The 21,047-nt window shown below is 40.2% G+C and overlaps 2 protein-coding genes across 2 annotated transcripts; one reads left to right on the top strand and one right to left on the bottom strand.

The window, feature by feature from the left end:
- Positions 1–840: 840 nt before the first annotated feature.
- On the bottom strand, positions 841–7,621 carry abhd4 (abhydrolase domain containing 4, N-acyl phospholipase B). Its single transcript, XM_030751605.1, has 8 exons — positions 6,908–7,621; positions 5,939–6,024; positions 4,351–4,455; positions 3,935–4,223; positions 2,075–2,256; positions 1,879–1,990; positions 1,593–1,779; positions 841–1,430 (listed from the first exon to the last, which is right to left on the bottom strand). The coding sequence occupies exons 1-8, from the start codon at positions 6,955–6,957 to the stop codon at positions 1,341–1,343; spliced, it is 1,101 nt and encodes a 366-aa protein (XP_030607465.1). The 5' UTR covers positions 6,958–7,621; the 3' UTR covers positions 841–1,340.
- On the top strand, positions 7,622–12,850 carry dad1 (defender against cell death 1). The gene is made up of 3 exons (XM_030751610.1): positions 7,622–7,943; positions 12,109–12,248; positions 12,647–12,850. The coding sequence occupies exons 1-2, from the start codon at positions 7,733–7,735 to the stop codon at positions 12,237–12,239; spliced, it is 342 nt and encodes a 113-aa protein (XP_030607470.1). The 5' UTR covers positions 7,622–7,732; the 3' UTR covers positions 12,240–12,248; positions 12,647–12,850.
- The last annotated feature ends 8,197 nt before the right edge of the window (positions 12,851–21,047 follow it).

Raw genomic sequence — 21,047 nt, 5'->3', positions numbered from 1 at the left:
ACTCAGTTTTCAGTCTGAGGAAATCTCTATAATCTCAGCCCGGCAGAACGTCTCACCAGATTCACCAGCTTTAACCACTTCTTTTTTTCCAACACAGAGTGAAAAATGTGTGTAAATGCCCACACACACACACTGCCAGTCAAAGCAATAACAGCCATTTTTGATTACCGACGATTTTGTGGAGTCCAGAAAACCTCTATTCAGCATCGCCCGCCAGCTTCCACACAGAAATGCAAATAATGATAACGTGGCAATAAACTTATTTCGGACTGTGGAATTATTTATCGATTGATTTATTTATTGGTTTTTATGTGACCATGTAGAGAGACAGGAAAGCGGGGGGGGGGGGGGGGGGGGGGGGGGGGGCAGGTCGAGACACGAACCTGTGCTGCCTGCTGAAATATTTATACATTTTATAAATTATTACTGCTTTAAAACACAGCATAGAAGTAAATATAAAACAGCATTTTCACTAATGCACTTGACTTCAGTTACTCAAGTTTTGATCAGATTTATCATTATGAGTTTATGGTACTTTTGCTAAATATACTTTTTACTTCAACTGCATATATATTTATGCTATATTTACTTTAGCGAATAATTTTAATCTACATACTCAAATTTTACAGTTTTAAACTGCTGTTTTAACAGTTGGTGAATATTTTGAGCACTTTTCCATCTAATATTTATAATCCATCCAGCAATGTTTTTGGAGTCACAGACATCAACAGGAAGCTTACATTGGGTGTGTGGCAGTTACACCATTGCAGTATAGAACCCAACAAATACGCCAGTAGTTACTGCCCTCTGCTGGTGGGGCAATAAAGTGCATCACCTGGGTAGTTGAAATGAGCTTTTTACTGGTTTCATTGTGCAAAAAACAGATAGCTGATTGATACAATGAGAGGAGGAGAACAAAGATTAAAGAAGAAAACTTGTCAGGCACATGTTGAAGGCATGTGGCTGGTTAGAAATAAATAAACTTAGTGCATCCATAACCATGTGTGCGTTCCAATTAATGTTAAAAGAATATGACAGTGCAATACAATTCAGCACTAGAAGCTGAGTTAATGCTCTACGTGAACGCATCAGAAATAAACGTACAGAATACTAAATACACTAACAAATATCAGCAAAAAGCTTTACTGGAATAATAATAATAATAATACTAATAATATAACAAGCTAATAATAATAACTTGTTCCATTTAAGAAAACATTTACAATCAAAATCGTGGGGTCTCAAAATGCCCCGATGGAAAACCATCCAGCATGCTTCACATGCAAAAGTCTTGGTGCTAAGACCACCACGATGAACAGTTCAGTCCCACAAACGTGTGTTCAGTCCACAGATTTACAAATATTTTCAACAACTCTGTTGAACTGCCCTGGTTGATCAGCATACACGTGATGGGAGGCTTCATTTATCAGCTGCAGAGAGGAACACATAAGAACAGCCAGCAGTTATGTACAGCATGATGTTTTTCAGCTGGTTTAAACTGTATTAAAATGACATTAAGTAAAATTAGATTCATATGCTCATCTCTGCGTTTCTAGGTGTGCAAATGTGTGTGTGTGTGTGTCTCTACTTACCAGCACTCTGGTGTGGGAGTGGTTTCTAATCTGAGCCACTCGGTGCCCAGATGAGCTGTCCACCCAGGACTGTGCTCCATACAGCATAGTGACAGGCATGGAGGGGGGCAGCTGATGAACTCGCTGCATCATCGGCCTCTTAGCCCATCCCAAGGACTCTGACATGGCCCTGAAACCCACTTCTCCACTTGGTTGGAGGGAGAGAAAGAGAAGGTCGTCACTTCTCTCTAATCAGCTTTAAAAAAAAAAAAAATCACATTTCTGGTTCGGGAGTTTCTCGACATACCTTGGGGTTTGTGCGTTACAGTGGTAGATGTACTGGGTCATGGTGTCGTCATCAAACAGATCTTCAAACTTCCTTTTGAAATCAGGACGGAATCTGTTCACCAAACCTGGACCTGAATCAAGGACATGTTGTGAGAGGAGGTCACGGCACTGCGTGTGCCACAGTGCAGCAGCAGAACCATGTTTACCCTTCTTACCCCATGGTCCCGCTGCTCTGATCACAGCAAGTGGGTTGAAGAGGGAAATAACTGCTGCAATAACCTTCACCCAGCGGGGAGGGGATGGCCTCTTCACCACCTCTGTCCCCTGATCCTCCTGGCTCTGGATTTTGGGGCGCTCAGGAAAACCCCAGGGATCTACCAGGATAAGGTGTGACACTCTGTGGGGAGAAAAAAAAAAAGTAGAATGTAATTATGATAACATAAAGCCTGATGTTTTTATGGCTCATCGGCTTATATAAAGAAAAAAGTCAATGTTAGTGCTGTTACTCCACAGCAAGCAGGCCCTGGGCTGGAGCCCCCTCATTTGTTTTTGTTATATATCTTTATGTTATGTTTTCATCTTCTGTGTTTGGCACAGAGTTTACGTATAATGAAATGTGCTATATAAATATCATATCCATAAACTGCCATCAGCCAAGGGTCCCCATACATGACCACACTCTGAGTGGGCCCTCCACAGCTTAAAAACATGCCCACTGCTTAATCAGTGGCTGTAAACTGGACACAGTTGTGAGTATAATCTGAAAAATGCATCATGGTAGTGTCTAATATATTTTTATCCATACTCTACTATGTGTTTGTAAAAAATGAGACATTAAAGCAGCAATAACACCAACTGAGACTAAATCAGAATACCACAGTTTCAAGCCACACAGCTATATAAATGACAGGCTATAAAAACGCAGGGAAACTGAAGAGTTTGGTGATGATGGCGTTTGTCTCTGTGAGCGCCCCTTTTCACATTACAGACAACAGTCTGACCCATTGTGAATACAAAGATATGAGTCAGCGCTTAATGATATTGATCCCAGTAAGTACGAGCAGCGGGCAGCTGCTATGTAGCACCCAGGGACCAACTACACAGAGAAGGAAGAGATAATCTAGAAAGTTTTCTGATGCTGATCGACTCCACACGGAACATCCTGGAATGAGATGATTTGATTTGAGCTTTGTGACATGGTGAGATGTGACATTATTAAGCTGGAAGCAGCCATCAAAAGATGGGCACACTGTGGCCATAAAGGGATGGACATGGTCGACAATGACACTCGTGTAGGCTGTTGCATTTAAATGATGCTCAATTGGCACTAAAGGCCCAAAGTGTGCCAAGAAAATATTGAGACTATGTGAGCCTATGTGGATCGTGGCCGCTGTTTCCTGTTCTTAGCATACAAGAGAGGCACCCAGTGTGGTCTTGTGTTGCTGTGGCTCTCTGCTTCAATGACTGACATCTTCCAGAATCTCGAAGCAGTTACTGGAGGGCATTCTCCACTGAACTCTGTCATCTACAAGGCATGTTCTCCTGGAGGACTGCTGCTCACTGGATATTTTCTCTTTAAGTCTCTATAAACCCCAAAGATGGTTGTGTGAGAAAATCCCAGTAGATCAGCAGTTTCTGAAACACTCAGTGCAGCCCGTCTGGTACCAACAACCATGCCACATTCAAACTCACTTAAATCATCTTTCTTTGCAATTTTGAGGCTCATTTTGAACTTCAGACCATCATTTTGACCTTGTCTATATGCCTGAATGCACTCAGGTGCTGCCATGTGATTGGCTGATTAGAGTTCCATTAATGGGCAGTTGAAGAGGTGAGCGTATACTTTGGCAATATGCTCATTTCAAGACAGTTACATAAGATTGCTATACTGTTCATAGCTGTACAGCAACATTAAGCTACAGCCAGCCTTTAACAACATGACCTACCTTGATAGGGTTGAGCCTGGGTAATATTCAACATGACACATGTGACGTATGCAATTCAAATTCTCCCTTCACTAATGCAAGCCGTTCCAGCCACAAGTAATTGGCTATGTAGCTTATCGGCTTTCTTACCTAGCTGGATACTGAATGGTATAGGAGGTTGCCAGATAACCCCCCAGGCTGTGTCCCAGCAGAATCATGTTCTCCAGGCCTACAGACTGCCTCCACTGTTCAATGGAGTCAACAAACTGTTCCTCTGCCTTGGCAGCATCTGAAGGGAAGGGAGGTCTGGAACTCCTGCCGAAACCAAGGAGGTCAAATGCATAGACGGGCCGCGACTGGCTCAGGGCATCTAGATTCCTGATCCACAGACCCACCCCTCCTCCAAAGCCATGAACCATTACCAGTGGAGTCTTAGGTGCTACAGGAAGGACAGGAATGGGAAAAAAATATGTATTTGTTATGGTAATTCATTGTTTCCAGCTCTGCTGGACATCAGTCTCTTCATAATCAAACAAAGAATAAGAAAGATGCGGTGAGGACTGCACCTTGTTCTGCAGGTTTGCGAACCACCTTGTTGGTGATGGTCAGAGTCCATATCCGGCACTGGTTTGGTAGTGTCACAAACCTGGCCCATAGGTCATTCTGAATACCTAACATTACCAGACAAAGATGACTAATAATTAGAGTTAAAGCCTTGAGCAAACACAGTTATGTATCACAGGAGTCCCACAGGGTTCTGTGCTAGGACCAATTTTATTTACATTATACATGCTTCCCTTAGGCAGTATTATTAGAAAGCACTGCATCAATTTTCATTGTTATGCAGATGATACTCAGCTTTACCTATCAATGAAGCCAGATGACACACATCAATTAGTTAAACTGCAGGAATGTCTTAAAGATATTAAGGCCTGGATGACCTCTAATTTCCTGCTTCTAAATTCAGATAAAACTGAAATTCTTGTACTCGGCCCCACAAATCTTAGAAACATGGTGTCAAAGCAGATACTTACTCTGGATGGCATTACTTTGGCCTCCAGTAACACTGTGAGAAATCTTGGAGTCATTTTTGACCAGGATATGTCCTTCAATGCACATATTAAACAAATATGCAGGACCGCTTTTTTCCATTTGCGCAATATTTCTAAAATTAGAAACATCCTTTCTCAGAGTGATGCTGAAAAGCTCATTCATGCATTTATTACTTCTAGGGTGGACTATTGTAATTCATTATTATCAGGCTGTCCTAAAAGCTCCCTGAAAAGCCTTCAGCTGATCCAAAATGCTGCAGCTAGAGTCCTGACAGGGACTAGAAAGAGAGAGCAGATTTCTCCCATATTGGCTTCTCTTCATTGGCTCCCTGTTAAATCTAGAATAGAATTTAAAATTCTTCTCCTCACATACAAGGTCTTGAATAATCAGGCACCATCTTATCTCAAAGACCTCATAGTACCATATCACCCCAATAGAGCACTTTTCTCTCAGACTGCTGGCTTACTTGTGGTTCCTAGGATACTTAAGAGTAGAATGGGAGGCAGAGCCTTCAGCTTTCAGGCGCCTCTTCTGTGGAACCAGCTTCCAGCTTGGATTCGGGAGACAGACACCCTCTCTATTTTTAAGATTAGGCTTAAAACTTTCCTTTATGATAAAGCTTATAGTTAGGGCTGGATCAGGTGACCCTGAACCATCCCTTAGTTATGCTGCTATAGGCCTAGTCTGCTGGGGGGTTCACATAATGCACTGTTTCTCATTCACCTTATTTACTTTGTTTATACTCCACTCTGCATTTAATCATTAATTGATATTAATCTCTGGCTCTCTTCCACAGCATGTCTTTCTCTCCCCTCAGCCCAACCGGTCGCGGCAGATGACTGCCCCTCCCTGAGCCTGGTTCTGCTGGAGGTTTCTTCCTGTTAAAAGGGAGTTTTTCCTTTCCACTGTCGCCAAGTGCTGCTCATAGGGGGTCGTTTTGACTGTTGGGTTTTCTCTGTATTATTGTAGGGTCTTTACCCACAATACAAAGCACCTTGAGGCGACAGTTTGTTGTGATTTGGCGCTATATAAATAAAATTGAATTGAATTGAACTTCCCGTTTGTTATATAATCACATGGTTAATGTCAACATATCCTTACATGCAAGAATCTTTGACTCAGTTCTCTTCAAAAGGGACATGGAAGTAGGGCGCCAGGAAGGCCACCAGCTCCACACTGAATGTGTCCTGATGAAGGTAAAATGGAGAGAAAGACGTGAGGAATGAAGGGATAATAGATAGTGGAGTAAAAGCACAATACAAATTCCAATGATGCAAGACCAAGCCAGTAACATCAATGTTATCATTATTTGCATGGGGAACACGTGACTGCTACAGAGCCAGGATCATGGCCGTCATGCTGTTAATCAAAGTCACACCCACAGGACTGATGGAGATCTCATTATCATCATCATTATTATTATAATAACAGCATAATCCTTTTTTTTTTTTTTTTGGTTTCTACCCAGAAACAAACTGGGTGAACTGAGCCTGGGTGTGCTCTTCCACTAGTTCCTGTCTGATTGGAGGCACCAATAAGACAGCGCCACCATCATTGCATCAGGTACAACCCAGGAACCTTTCACCTGATCACCAATCAACAAGGCAGTTTAGCTTTGCTGAGTCATTTTGATAAATGACACTATCCCTGCTCCGCCAATGACAAGTGAAAAAGGACCCATTAGGGAGTTTGGGATTAACACAAACTTATTTAATCACTAATAAAACACTGTTATAGGGTACCTGCTTATAGTTAACTTAATATTCCTACTGACACAAGTCAGCAGTAGACTATACTGACCATCATTTTACTACATCTTTCCCTAATTCTTGTTATCTAAAGCTAAAGACTTTCTTTACTATGATAACAATTATATGACAACATCTACAGTTTACATCCAAAATAAGATAGAAACCGATTCACGCACAATGACACAGCGGATTCTTAAAGTGTATTCTGCCCAGAGCTCAGTACATGTCATAACACAGTCAGTTTTCATAAGTTTAAGTAAAATATGATTAAAGCCAACCAGCAGTGTGCTGTGGATGGTTGTATTCGGCCGTTACTTACTCTGTTTCACAGTCGTTCTGCATAGGAGCTACGGTTGTAGTAGGATCCATTGGTTAACATACTTCGGTAACTACATTCAGGTTGATCACGTTTGATAACGCGCTCCCTTTTCTCTGCTTTCAAATTACGCTGAACTGCTGTTTGCTAAATTCTAATGTTTTGTAACAAGTGCATTCCCACGTCAGCTGATCAAACATGAAGATCGTCTGTCGAAAAGATGCTTCAACTGTACGCAAAAAGCGACCGCGTCACATGTCCCGAGGGTCGCTTGCCTTTAACGTACGTCCTCCTGCTGCCGTCAGTTTACAGTGTTTAAAAGCTGTTCGAAATTTCAGCACATGTGTAGCTTTCACGTTGTTTCAAATAACAAAACTGAGTACTTTCATTTCTTTTTTCTGTCTTTTGTTTTGCTGTGAGCTGCCGTACTAACCGCCGCACCGTCACTCTGATATAAAATTAAAAACATCAAAATGCCGTTAATATCACTACATTCAAAGACCAAAAAACAAAACAAAATAAAAAAAAACAAAAACCAAACCAAATCATACCCAAACAAAAACCACAACACATGAAACACAACAAAACAAAACAACAAGTAAACAAACAAACAAAAAAAGACCAGAGCAATCATCTTAAGTTTACATCTCTGTACACGACGCCGGGCGACGCCAAGCAGCTCTTTTCTTTTCCTTCCGAGTTGGTCGGAACATATTCTCTGCAACACCACGTCCACTTCCGGTTTTTGAGGACACGTCACTCATTCGACTGAGGAAACGGAGCCGTGCAAAAACTGACTAAATTTCTGCTAAATAGACAGCAAAAATCATGTCGAACTCAGTCATATCTGTTATTTCTCGGTTTCTGGAGGAGTACGGCACCACGACGCCCAACAAGCTCAAAGTGGTGGACGCATATCTGCTGTACATCTTGTTAACAGGAGCCCTGCAGTTCCTCTACTGTCTCCTCGTCGGCACCTTTCCATTCAATAGCTTTCTCTCGGGCTTCATCTCATGTGTGGGCTCCTTCATTCTTGCAGGTAAATGTTTATTCAGCGAAACGCCTCGCTGGTGCTTTTTACAGTAAGGCTTGTTGGAGGTTTTTAGTCACTGGATTTGTGATCCATTAGCGGATGTGAATGCAGGCACAAGTTAGCTATCTGTGCTAAACTAGTGGCGTGACTCCAATTTATATTAAAATGAAATGAACACACGTATTTTCTGAATACAACTCTCCGAGTGGCACTCATTTATTGCGCTAAAGGTTACAAAGTTGGTCATTTGGGCACCTAGAATAAACAGTTGTACGTCTTTTTTCACACAATGCCGCAGCCCTGAACTTTTTAGGACTTAGCCCACGCACACGCACGCGAACCACTGGTTTGTGGGCTCTGCATTTCCAAGCCAAAATGTTTTGTCCACTGTTATGTTTTTTTTTTTAAGCCATAAGTAACCGTGTTTGGATGATGGGGTGGCGGAACAAGTTAATGGCTAGTACTAGCAAGCTTGGCTCAAACTGTTAGCGGTCAAAGCACAGATACAGAGGTGCTCAATAAGTGATAAAATACCAGAATTTCACCCTTAAACAAACTAAACAAAAAAACAAAAAGTAAAATAAAAAAACAAACAAACAAACATACAAAAAAAAAAAAAGAAATGGGAGAAACACCCTTCAAAATGTAAAAAGTGTTGATGTTACATAGTTTGTCCAGAGGGCACTCTGCACCGTCCCCGTTGGCAACACACATTTGGAATGCCACAGACACATCCAGCTTAAATACACCTAACAAATATTAAAGAAAATTGTTTTGTGTGTCTGGGGGGAAATGTATATCAGCCACTTTTTCTATAGTCTAGCAGATAGAGTTTTTTTTTTTTTTTTTAATATATAGAGATGATATAGATATATCTCTATCAATATATAGATAGAGATAGATATATATATATATAGAGAGAGATAGAGATAGATATATATAAAAAATAAAAATATGGCTGGACAAAGCTGGGGTGAAAGACAGCACACACGTACTAATCGTTGCAGCACAGGAACAAGCTCTAAGCACGAGATCGATAGAGGCAGATGTCTGTCACATCAGGCAAGACCCCAGGTACAGATTGTGGAGGGATGCCCCTGAGACAATCCAGCACATAACAGCTGGGTGCAAGATGCTAGCAGGCAGGGCATACATGGGCTGAGCCCAAATTCAGGGGCTGCATCCTTCGATGGCCACATTTGCAGGCCGATTGTTGTTTTTAATCTACTAAGAAATTAGTCGCCAGGAACATCCCTAATTGGAGCTGTTTGTTACCACCACAGTTTGCAAGCTAGCACGACTATTACCACTAGTGTCTTTTATTGACTAACCAGGAATTTAAAATTAAAAAAAAAAATGTTTTGCAATCTACTGTAACATCCTTGTCAAATGTAAAATCCATTGTTTGGCTTGTCCTTTGTCCTTTAAGTGAATAACTGATTATCTCTTAATCATGGCACCTGTTAGTGGGTGGGATATAATAGTGAGAAATTGAACATTTTGTCCTTAAAGTTGATTCTAGAAGCAGGAAAAATGGGCAAGCATAAGGATTTGAGTGAGTTTAACAAGGGCCAGACTGTGATGGCTAGATGACTGGGTCAGTGCATCTCCAAAACTGCAGATCTTGTGGGGTCAGTCGGTCTGCAGTGGTCAGGATCTAAGGATCTAAGGATCAAAGGTGGTCCAAGGAAGGAATGGTGGTGAACCAGTGACAGGGTCATGGGTGGCCAAGGCTCATTGATGCATGTGGGGAGTGAAGGTTGGCCTGTGTGGTCTCATCCAATAGATGAGCTACTGTAGCTCAAATTACTGAACAAGTTCATGCTCGTTCTGATAGAGAAGTGTCAGAATACACAGTGAATCGCAGTTTGTTGCATATGGGTCTGCATAACCACAGACCAGTCAAGGTGCCAACAGTGAGCATGTGAGCATCAAAGCTGGACCATGGAGCAATGGAAGAAGGTGGCCTGGTCTGATGAATCACATTTTCTTTTACATCATGTGGATGGTCGGTGTGTGTGTGTTGCTTACCTGGGGAACACCTGGTACCATGATGCACTATGGGAAGAAGGCAAGCCGACAGAGGCAGTGTGATGCTTTGGGCAATGTTCTGCTGGGAGCCTTTGGGTCCTGCCATCCATGTGGATATTACTTTGACATGTACCACCTACCTAAGCATTGCTGTACACCCTTTCATGGAGATGGTATTTCCTGATGGCTGTGGCCTCTTTCAGCAGGATAATGCTCCCTGCCACAAAGCAAAAATGGTTCAGGAATGGTTTGATGAGCACAACAACGAGTTTGAGGTGTTGACTTGGTTTCCAGATTCCACAGATTTCAATCCAGTTGAGCATCTGTGGGATGTGCTGGACAAACACGTCTGATCCGTGGAGGCTCCATCTCACAGCTTACAGGACTTAAAGGATGTGTTGCTAACATCTTGGTGCAGGTACCACAGCACAGGTCAGGGCTGTTTTGGCAACACTATATTTGGCAGGTAGTCATAATGTTATGCCTGATCGGTATAGAATAGAATGACTTCATTGTCCACATTAGTGGTTAGTTCACCAAGTCACAAATCAATTCATAATAAAAGCACTAATAATCAACACACATTCATACATATATTTAAGTAAAGAATTCAACAAAACTATATAAATACATCAAAGCATTTTATTATGGTAAGATAATGAGAATGGTTCAACGCAGCACTAATCATGCGGCTGGAACAGAGTTAGAGCTACGTCACATGTGCTAATGTTTGGGCTACCGTACACACCAGCATGTTAGGAGTGTGAGCAAGATAAAAGAGAAAACGGACATTGTTAATGAAAACTCGAGTGACCGCTTAACCGACCATAACTCCCCAGAGAAACAGCTCACGGCTCAAAAGACAAAGACCTTGTTTAAAAGAAGGGTCTGAGGGTCTCGTCAGTGTGGAGATATCTTGACTGTTTAAAGTCTGACAAAAAGCAGATTAGCATGCACTGCAAACTGTCGAAAGCAGGTTTCCACAAACACAGGCAACACCACCAATCGTTTTCACCCTCTGAAACAGTGCCATCCTCTACAGCACGCACAATGCGGGAGTTTATAGTCCCAGTATGGCAGGCCGTTTTAACATAAAATTTGTTTCTGACTATCCGTAATTACCTTTCAGATATCTAAAACTGCATTTTGACTATCCAGAATGGTAATTTAAGATATCTGCATTTACATTCTGACTAGTAAGAATAATAATTCAAGATATCTTCAATTACATTTTGATGAGTCAAAATTCCTTTCAAGATATCTCAAATGACGTCACCGGATTTGTCATTTGAAGGGTCACACATCCTTAATTACAATTTAAGATAATTTAATTGTGACCAGTCAAAATTTAATGTAGGTATCTGAAATGTGTTTCAGATAGTAATTCATTGTAGATATCTTGAATTGAAGCCTCCATTCAGCTCAATGGTAAATCTGACGTCATTTCTACTAGTCAGAATGTAATAGTAGATATATCTTATTTACTAATACGTCTGGTCATAAATCAATTTCAGATATCTGGAATGTAAGTGTGGTGAAGAGGATTTTATGTTAAAATGGCCTGCCAGACACTTTCTCCCATCACTGCCCCTTCATTGAGACAGTACTGCACTACATGTGCCTTTTTTTTTCCTGCCTGATTTCATAAGCAGACTGCAGTTGAATGAATCTCAATTTTGTTTATGTTCTCCTTTATTTACATTTGAAAGTTTCTTGACTTTTCTACTGAGGATATGACATATTTATTGGTTTTTGTCTATTTATTTGCGGAGTTGTTTCCCCAAAATTTAATCCAATCTATATGTATCATCCAGCCGTAGTTCACAGTGACAGAGAAATTATCAGTCTGCACTGACTGATCAATTATTCAATGAATTATTTCAGCTATACTCTGTCAGGCTTTCTATTTCTGGATTTTGTCACGTTCAAACACAGAGCTGCACCAAAATGTCTAAACTGGGAGCCAGCTGTGAGTGTGGAAAAATGAAGCTTTCACATTTGTGGTGTTTTACTAAACCACTGACACTAATGTTGAAAACCATTTAAATTATCATGAAAACAACTGAGCTCACTGCATTTGTGTATTTACGGGGTACAAAACTGATAACATTATCCTCCTTTTTTTTTTTTTCTTCTCCAGTCTGTCTTCGTATCCAGATCAACCCGCAGAACAAAGGCGAGTTTCTGTCCATCTCCCCGGAGAGAGCCTTCGCTGACTTCCTTTTCGCTCACACTGTCCTCCATCTTGTTGTGATGAACTTCATTGGCTGAAGCAGTCACGTAAGTGTGTTATTAAATATTCCAGTGTGGCAAAGCACAGAAAGTATACAATGTATCCAATCCAAATCTGCTGTGTGTATCTGTGGATATTGAGTCGTGTCTCTCGTCAAACAATAAACAGATATATTGTCCTTCAGGTGCTCTGTCACATTAGCCATTATTGCCAGCTCATCACTTCATTCTCTGAGGAACAGCACAGCAGATAGTACATGTAATAAGATGCTTCACCGGGGAGGACCACATGATGGCACATATTACTTTTGCTTTGGTGATATTGAATTTTTAGACTTGCTGCTGGCTGGGAAGGTCACACTGTGTTCTTTAATTTCTCTGTTGCTTTTCTAACCTCGCTGTCTTTTAACGCGAGCGCCGCTTCTTCTGTTTGTGTTTTTCTACAGATCACAGCAAAAGAAGTTATTAAACTCTCCGCTGATTTGGACCGCCCCACCCTCACCGAATAAGCCGGATCTGGTCACATATGATGCAGTGCTACTTTTTTCTAATTTCTTTCTACTTTTATGTAAAACATTTTTTATGTCAAAATTTGTTCTGCATTCCTGTAATGTACTGACACAAAGAAATAAAAACGACTGTAATGGTGACCTTGTGGATGCTGAAATAGTTGTCTTGAAATTATTCTTCATTTATAATAATTAAAAAGATTTGACTTCAATTATGATTTTTTTTTTTCTTTTCAGGCAGAGAAAAATGAGTGTAGCTAGATTTGTTTTGTTTGTCCAGTCAGGATAAATGGAGAAAATGAGTATGAATTTAAATAAATTGATTTTTTAAAAAATCTTTTTTTTTAAATGTAATCAGGTCTCACAATTGGTAAAATACCTACAGTTGTGAATTACATATTCTATATAGTACTGTGTAGATACAGTACTGTTAAGAAATTCTGGAGTCATGCCTCATTTCTTTGTTTTGCTATTTTTTTTCTTCATCAGTAGTTCTCCAGCTTTCTGAAGGCCTTTGAAAGTTTTTTTTTTTTTTTTACACATAAGACAACTTAGCAAATAAAGTTTAAAATTGTAACTTTAGGCACTTTGTTACTAGCAGCCTGTCACAAAAACACATGATCTGTTCCCATTTCTTTAGTTGAATTTATGAAAAATGCCAAAGATAACAGTTTGACAGGCATAAAACAGCATTTTTGTACCAACAAGATGAATCCCAAAGAGCTCTTAGCTGAAAACTTGGAATATCTCAGCATGGCGTACAGTTCTTAAAAGGAATTTAAGGAAACTGGACAAGTGGAGGACAAAAGAAGTGGCAGGTTTAAAAACATCTACAGCACATGAACAGTATCTGAAAGTCATGTTCTTAAGAAATAATCCAGCAAAGACCTGACAGGACCTGAGAGATTCACCTAGACCAGTGGTTCCCAAAGTCAGAAATGCTGTGGCCCCTTTAAAATCCTGAAAATCCCATGGGACCTCCCCCATTTCACCAGCCTGAGAAGTTTTCCTCACCAGAAGCCGGTCATCACTCTCATCAAAATACAAGTGAAAGTGATGTGTTTTCTTTAAAATTTGATTTAAAAAAACAAACAACACAGGCTGTTGGCTATAAATTGCTAATACTACCCAGACATATGTAAAGCGCTAATGCTGATATGTGATATGTGACCCACCTGCCCACTGGGACAAAAACTTCAATACAAGAGCAGTATATTTAGTTCAGAGTAATGGCTAATATCACAAATTAAACACCATCTATTACCTGTTTTAATTCACTTTTTTTATATAAATAAATACATTTATATCAATTTGTAACTATGCGTACTTGTGAGTAATTTCATGTTTGTAAATGAGAACTGATTCCCAAACATTTTACCTGGTAAAATAATGTTTCAAAATAAAACAAAAACAGGATTTCTGTTATTACTGTGGCGCACACTTTGGGAACCACTGACCTAGACCTTCAGCTGATCCATCTACTGTTCGCTGAAGACTCACCAGAAATGGTCTCCATGGAAGGAAGGGAAACAAAAGGCTGAGGTATGCCAAGTTACACTGGACTGAAAGTCAGTGGTAACAGGTCTTATGAAGTGATGAATCCAAATATGAAACATTTCATCTACAATGGAGGTCATGAGAGAGGTACAACAGTGAGAGTCTACAGCCATCTGGAGGAGGAACAGGATGAGCACTGCCAGAGCCTGACAAAATGACCTCCAGTAGGCCACTGGTGTGAATGTCTCTGACCAAACAACTTCTCTAGTGGGCCCTGTGCTCACTGACCCTGTGCTGGTGCAGTGGGTCCTGGGTTCCTCCTGTCGCACTACAATGCCCGGCCTCATGTGGCAAGAGTATGCAGACAGTTCCTGAAAGATGAAGGAATTGATATCATTGACTGGCCCCCCATGCTCGCCTGAGCTAAATCCAGTTGAACACCTCTGGGACGTTATGTTTCAGTCCATCTGACACCACCAGGTTGCACCTCAGACTCCTCCAAGACACCATGCGTCGTCTCATTGGGAGCATGCCCCGCCATTGTCAGGCATACATACAAGCACACGAGGGCCATATAAACTACTGAGTACCATTTTGAGTTGCTGCACTGAAATGTTGGCAAAATGTACTAGCCTGCCACATCATTTTTCTTACTTTGATTTTCAGAATTGAGCCATCTGTAGGTTGATCATTTTCATTTCTATTAAACAATGTGGCATCCTTTCATTCCCAACAGTCCATATCAGTGTAGATATCCATCATGATTTTTTCCCATTGAGATCTGAAGTGTTCCTTTAATTTTTTTGAGTGGTGTATATTTGCACATACACACATAAATCACACACCTCTCATTTTCCTAGCAAAATATAAAGAAAGTAATGGTGACTCTAAACTTTCTAAAGAAATGTATTTCTGTGCATCCTCTTTTTATTTTTGTGTGACTTTTGCAGCTTCTTATACACAGTAGGATTGTTCAAATCTGGCTTTTCAAATTAGCATTTAGTGCTGGTTATTGCAAAGAGAAATCTTTTCTTCTTTTCAAGGGGAGCAGGGAAGAAAACTCTAACATCCACATGGTTGTGGCAAAGGGCTCCAGGCTCAGTGGTGGAACACACATCTTTAGAAGTTGTGTATTTCTATTTTATCCCACAGTCCAAACTGTCTTTTTTCCCGCCTTCTGGGTCTAAGCTTAAGCACATTCAGTTCTATATAAAAAAAAATGAATACTGTATTAAAGTGCCAAGTCTCGGATTTAATTGGAGCAGATTTATGCCAATATTGAAAAGTGTTCCAGAAAAAGCAGCATTTTTACTGCAGAATTCGGGGGTTCAAAAAATAATTGCACAGATCCACATCCAAAGCCATATTTAATATCTAATTGAAAATCATGCCTTGAATGACTGCTTTAAGTCTTAGAGTTCAGCAGACTCTTTGTATTTTCCCTGGAGATGCTCTCACAGACCTTTACTGCAGACACCTGGGGTTGCCTCTGCCTTTTCACTGCCTTCTCTTTAGAAGGTACAATGCATCCAAGTGTCCAATTACCTGTAAATACTGACACTGGAAGGGCCATAACTTCCACACAATTCTTTCAGTGTTGAAGTAAACCTATTAGGATTAAAGCATAGACTTGGCTCTTTGATTGTCATTCTCCTATTTCAGACTGTATACTGAGATTCAAAGCCTGGATTATAAAATGTGTAACTGTTAAACTCTGGACTGTATTTTACACTAAAACGCCACATTATTTGGGAAATACTGCAGTTTTCCTTACACTGCATTTACTTTGCAAGCTGCAGCCACAGATCTCAGTGTTATAACCTGTCCTAATTTTGAGTCCCCTTTGTGCTGCCAAATAGGCTCTGGCCTACTGGGACATGGACACGGTGTCTTGTGGTATCTATTGCAGGGCCTTTGGCAGTGGGTCTGGATCAGTGTGGTAGGAAGCCCAGCCAGTGCCTCAGGCTCTGTAGGCTATGTGTCAAAATATGTGTCAGAATACAAGGACCGAGGTTTTCCAGCAGAAACAAGATAAGCAATTATTCACTTCAGTGTTGTGGTGGTTTAAATGCTGTTTTTTTTTTTTTTTTTAAATATAACAAAATAAACTTAGCACAAAAAAGTAATGAAACTTGTGTTTGTTTGATTATGCCTTTGTTGTAACAGTGCTTCTTGGCAATAAATCTTATTCCGTTGGAAAGCCTGTTTGTTTCCCCTTAAATGGAGCCACATTTGTAAGGAAAGTGCATTTGTGGGTTGAATTGAGTATGTGGGTTGCGCCCATGAAAAACTCTGCCAATGGCAAATAGCTTTTTCTGTTATTGACTTGTTTGGTGTCATTTATAGGACTGGATGATTGAAGTCTGAAGAAACAGAACATATTGGCAATTTAATAATTTATTCATTTAACAAACAGGGGCCTCCGTAACATTTGGAAGAACCATACACAGCCACAACAGCCTGGCACCTCCTCAATCAGTCAGTCAGGACTGTCAGGACTGCAGGCAGGCCATTCCATCCTCTCCGCTCCCAAATTCTGGAGGTAGTCTCTGATAAACCCCAGGATGGAATTTATCACATAGGGATTTCCACTGGTTGCAGAATTTCATCTCGATAACTCTGCATTTTGCCACCAATGATGATAAGTCTTGTTTTCCCAGTGAGGGAGATGCTGCCACACACCATCACGCTGCTTCCACCAAAAGCTGTTTCCCTCTTGGTGCAGCAATCAGCATCGTGTTCTCCACGTCTTCTCCAGACTTTGATTCAGTGATTGAACTACCATAAGTGGAATCTGGAGTCATCACTGAACAAAATGTTCCTCCATATGTTCATGTTCCAGTGCACATGTTGCTGACATCAGCGCAAATAGGCCTGACAGTGAAGGTCAGTCATGGCAGGCCTCCTGGCAGCCCAATGAGACCGGAGATTGGCTGTGTGCAGTCTGTTCCAGATTGTCTGGCTAGAGAGCTGTCGGCCATATTGTCATGCAAACCTTGACTGCAAATCTGTTTCATCATATGGAACTTGGCCTTCAGTTTGGAGATGATACTAGGCTCACCCAAATAATGCCACAACCTGGTTTTGCGGAACACCAGCTTGAAGTTGCCCTCTGGCATGGTCCCTGTTCAGATCAGTCAAACATGGCATGCGTATAGCAGACACCAGCTGACTGCTGTAGAAGGGTCCATGCTCACTCATCAGGCACCAATCAGGCACCTGATTGTCAGCACAGAAGCTCAAAAGAAGAGTCACTGGCAGAGACTTGTACTGTACTCAACTCTGCTGCTCAACCCCCAATTGCATTTTCCTTACAAATGTGGCTCCATTTAAGAGGAAAATAAACAGGTTTATTACCTAGAAGCATTGTTACAACAAAGAAATAATCAACCAAACACAAATTTCCTTATGGATTTTGCTCAGAATACTTTCATTTATAATTCAGGCCCTCTGCTTGTAAAAAATGTTTTCCTGTTCTCACTTGGAAGTGAATATTCCCCCCACTACTATCCATACTTTGTAGATACTATTCTTTTATTCCCAGAGACTGTCTAATTTTTTTCCAAGTTGAAGGCAAAGAAACTAGCATTTCCCTGCTGCCCTATTTCTGCTAAGAGAGGGCAAAGCGAGAACATTACCCCCCAGAGCAAAGAGAGGGTTTGCTTCTATTACTTGTACTGGAAGACGTGATTGAGTCAAACACATTCCTACCAAAATTGCTTTAAACTCTGCAGAGCCAATACAGGCTCGTATTTGTCACAGAAAACACTGACCTGAGGGCACATTTTAGCTAGTTTGGTCTTGGTGTGTGAGTCTGTGGGGGTGTTTGAACATAAAATGAAACACCATGCATGAAGGGATGAAAAATAGAATCAAATTTGCCAGGCCAGGTTTCACCTGGATCTGACTTTTCAAGATCTCACCTGGAAAGGTCAGATTTGAACCTTTTCCTGTACTGATTTTATGGCTAACAATAAGGCAGTCCATCTACCTGTCTCTACATATTAAATATAAATGTGTCATCATTCCCTCATTATAGGTCCTGTTATGGGTCCAGGTAGGTAAAGGTTACTGGAAAATACACAGTCTGGAATTAAAGCTACAAGCAGCTGTATCTTTCTGTGACCACTATAGAACTAAGTTCCTGTGTCATGGTGAAACATTAAAATCAAAAGCTTTGCAATTCATAGTTTAGCAGCTTAAAAGTCCTTAGATTAGACCGAAAGAACATGTTGTCAGTCTGATAAATACACTCGGAGGACTTCATGAAAGCACAACACCTGAAAATAGCTACAACTGGGTGAAAACTGCACAGTGAAATCAAAATGGCAGGCTTCCTGTTGGCTTCAGCTGCTGAATTTCATACATGTAAAGTAATACTGGACTACTTCACTGGAATTTTGTAGGTGGCACTGTGGGACCATTTTGCCTCACCCCCAAATAAGACCCAAAAATATTAAAGTTCTCTGAGATTTGTGGCAGGTTTGATAAATTTACAGGGATCACCAGCTCCTCACTAAGATGATTTCATGATGATTTGCCACATAATTTTCACTATATAGTGTCATAAAGGTCGGAAGGTTTTTCTGACCATATTTGAGGTGGATGTGGTCGACCGGCTAGGAGAAGCACATAGATTATAAAATGCCATTTTCTGCAGCTAGTAGGTGGCTATCATTGACTATGGCAGGCAGATGTGTTCAGGCCAGAAGTATTGTCACATGTGAAGACTGGGGCAGGTTGGACAATGTCTAGTTGATTTAAGTGACTACAGCGTTGTGTTTCATGGGGACACAGTGAAATTCATCATTCCACAAAGGTATTGCCACTTAATGAAAAATCAGTATTAAAAACAAAGCAACATCAACTTCAAATCAGCATAAAAGTATAAAACATGTTGCTTCCTGTTGCCACTAGATGGTGCTACAACAATCGCCTGGCATGCAGATTATGTTCAGGCTTGGATGCTTATCACACATATATGACTGGAAAATCTACATGTGAATTACAATCACTTAAAATTTTGCAGCGAATCATCAAAATTCACCACAGCGGCACTTGGAAATTTTGCAATAGGGAATCACCAGGGTCTTTGGATCAGATTGACCAAATTTATTGTTGGTCTGATAAAATCTCTAGGAGCAGTTTTTTAAAGTACAGTGCCTGGATATGGCAAAAATGTCACCAACAACTTACTGGGTTGTTCATTCTGCAAAGGCAACAAAGGAGCGGCTACAGAAGAAGCACATTAAGGTCATGGAGTGGCCTAGCCAGTCTCCTGACCAAAATCCTATAGAAAATCTATGGAGGGAGCTGAAGCTTTAACTTGCCCAAGCAGCAGCCAAGAAACCTAAAGGATTTAGAGAGTTTCTGCAATGAGGAGTAGGCCCAAATCACTCCTGAGATGTGTGCAAACCTGGTGACCAACTACAAGAAATGCCTGTACTGTGGTTGCCAACAAGGGTTTCTCCACCAAGAATTAAGTCATGTTTTGTTTAGGGATCAAATACTTTTTTTGTTTGTTTTGATATTCTTTATTTTTATTGTGAAATAGAAAAAAAAACCATAAAAACAAAAGATGGAATAATATATCCATTTGCTAGCTTTTCATTTTTACAAATTATATATATACTCTGCGATCAGAAAATCACAATTCCTCTGAAATAAATGAAGGAACTGTACAGGTATTTTATTATTGAGTACAGTAGTTATAATTTTGTGAACCTCTGCCCAAAATGGTTTTATTTTTGGACATTCCCAAAATATATGCCAATGGTCAGCTTCCCGAGAACCACACAGTCTCCAACACTCAACACTCAACTCTCCAGGATCAAAATATGCTTTTTGCTTTGGTGTTATAAAAAAACGAATAAGACATTTCCAATTAAACTCCTGCCACATATGAGAATTAGTACATTTCCAATGAGACTTACATAAATTTAACCAGTCATCTGTAGATATAGATACATTACATTCCCTTTCCCATCTTACTCTGATGTAATCTGTGGAATGGGTATTTTTCATCAGTAGCCCTTTATAAATACTAGAAATAACCCCCTTAACCACAGTATTTCCATATGCACCCAAAATTAGTTTTAGAATGGGATCGTTAAGATCTGTTTTGGGTTTAATATTATATTCAAAATAATTGTGAACTTGCAGGTATCTGAAAAAAATCTGAATTCTCAAGCTGATATTTTTTTTTCAAATTTTCGGAGTCCCTAAATTTCCCCTTTTCAGTTAGTGAACAGAATGTTGTTACACCTTTGGAAATCCAAAATTTAAAATGATTATCTATTAAGTTAGGCCTGAATCCAGGGTCAAAAGCACACCATTGGATTTTATTATTTAACTGATACTCTCCTTTTATTTTATTCCAATTTTTTAATTGAGTTTTGATCCATGGGTTTTGAATCTCTTTTATAAATTTGTCTAAATGCGTATAAGCCAGTCCTGCAGGTACTGGGGAACTTTTATGATTGAGAATTCAATATCTTTCCACCTAGCATCATATTGTGTGGAACATAAGAGGAACATAAGAACATAAGAGGAACATAAGAACATAAGAGACCTAACCTGGTATGTATGTATTGCATAATAGTATCCTATAAAATAAGGTAACCCCATTCCTCCCTCCTCCTTCGACAGCTGTAATGTTTTAAATCTAACCTTAGGTTTTTTTCCCTTGCAAATAAACTTAGAAATAATTTTATCTATTTCTGAAAATTCTTTTGAAGTGATTTCTACGGGGAGTGCTTGAAATAAAAACAAATATCGTGGGAGAATATTTATTTTTCCACAATAAATTCTATAACTGAAACTGAGAAAGGAAACAGAGTTC

The sequence above is a fragment of the Archocentrus centrarchus genome, chromosome 17 (assembly GCF_007364275.1).
Source record: "Archocentrus centrarchus isolate MPI-CPG fArcCen1 chromosome 17, fArcCen1, whole genome shotgun sequence".
Lineage (NCBI taxonomy): Eukaryota > Metazoa > Chordata > Actinopteri > Cichliformes > Cichlidae > Archocentrus > Archocentrus centrarchus.
Note: the sequence above shows the minus strand (reverse complement) of the source record. Positions and strands in the feature narration are given on the sequence as shown.

What these genes read in the sequence shown, in the direction of transcription:
- abhd4 (XM_030751605.1), bottom strand. Translation starts at nt 6,957, where the DNA reads ATGGATCCTACTACAACCGTAGCTCCTATGCAGAACGACTGTGAAACA. An exon ending in TGAGTCAAAGATTCTTGCAT is followed by an intron (nt 4,456 to 5,938) that starts GTAAGGATATGT and finishes TGGTAATGTTAG; the next exon opens with GTATTCAGAATGACCTATGG. An exon ending in ACCATTCAGTATCCAGCTAG is followed by an intron (nt 2,257 to 3,934) that starts GTAAGAAAGCCG and finishes TTCTCCCCACAG; the next exon opens with AGTGTCACACCTTATCCTGG.
- dad1 (XM_030751610.1), top strand. Translation starts at nt 7,733, where the DNA reads ATGTCGAACTCAGTCATATCTGTTATTTCTCGGTTTCTGGAGGAGTAC. An exon ending in GGGCTCCTTCATTCTTGCAG is followed by an intron (nt 7,944 to 12,108) that starts GTAAATGTTTAT and finishes TTTCTTCTCCAG; the next exon opens with TCTGTCTTCGTATCCAGATC.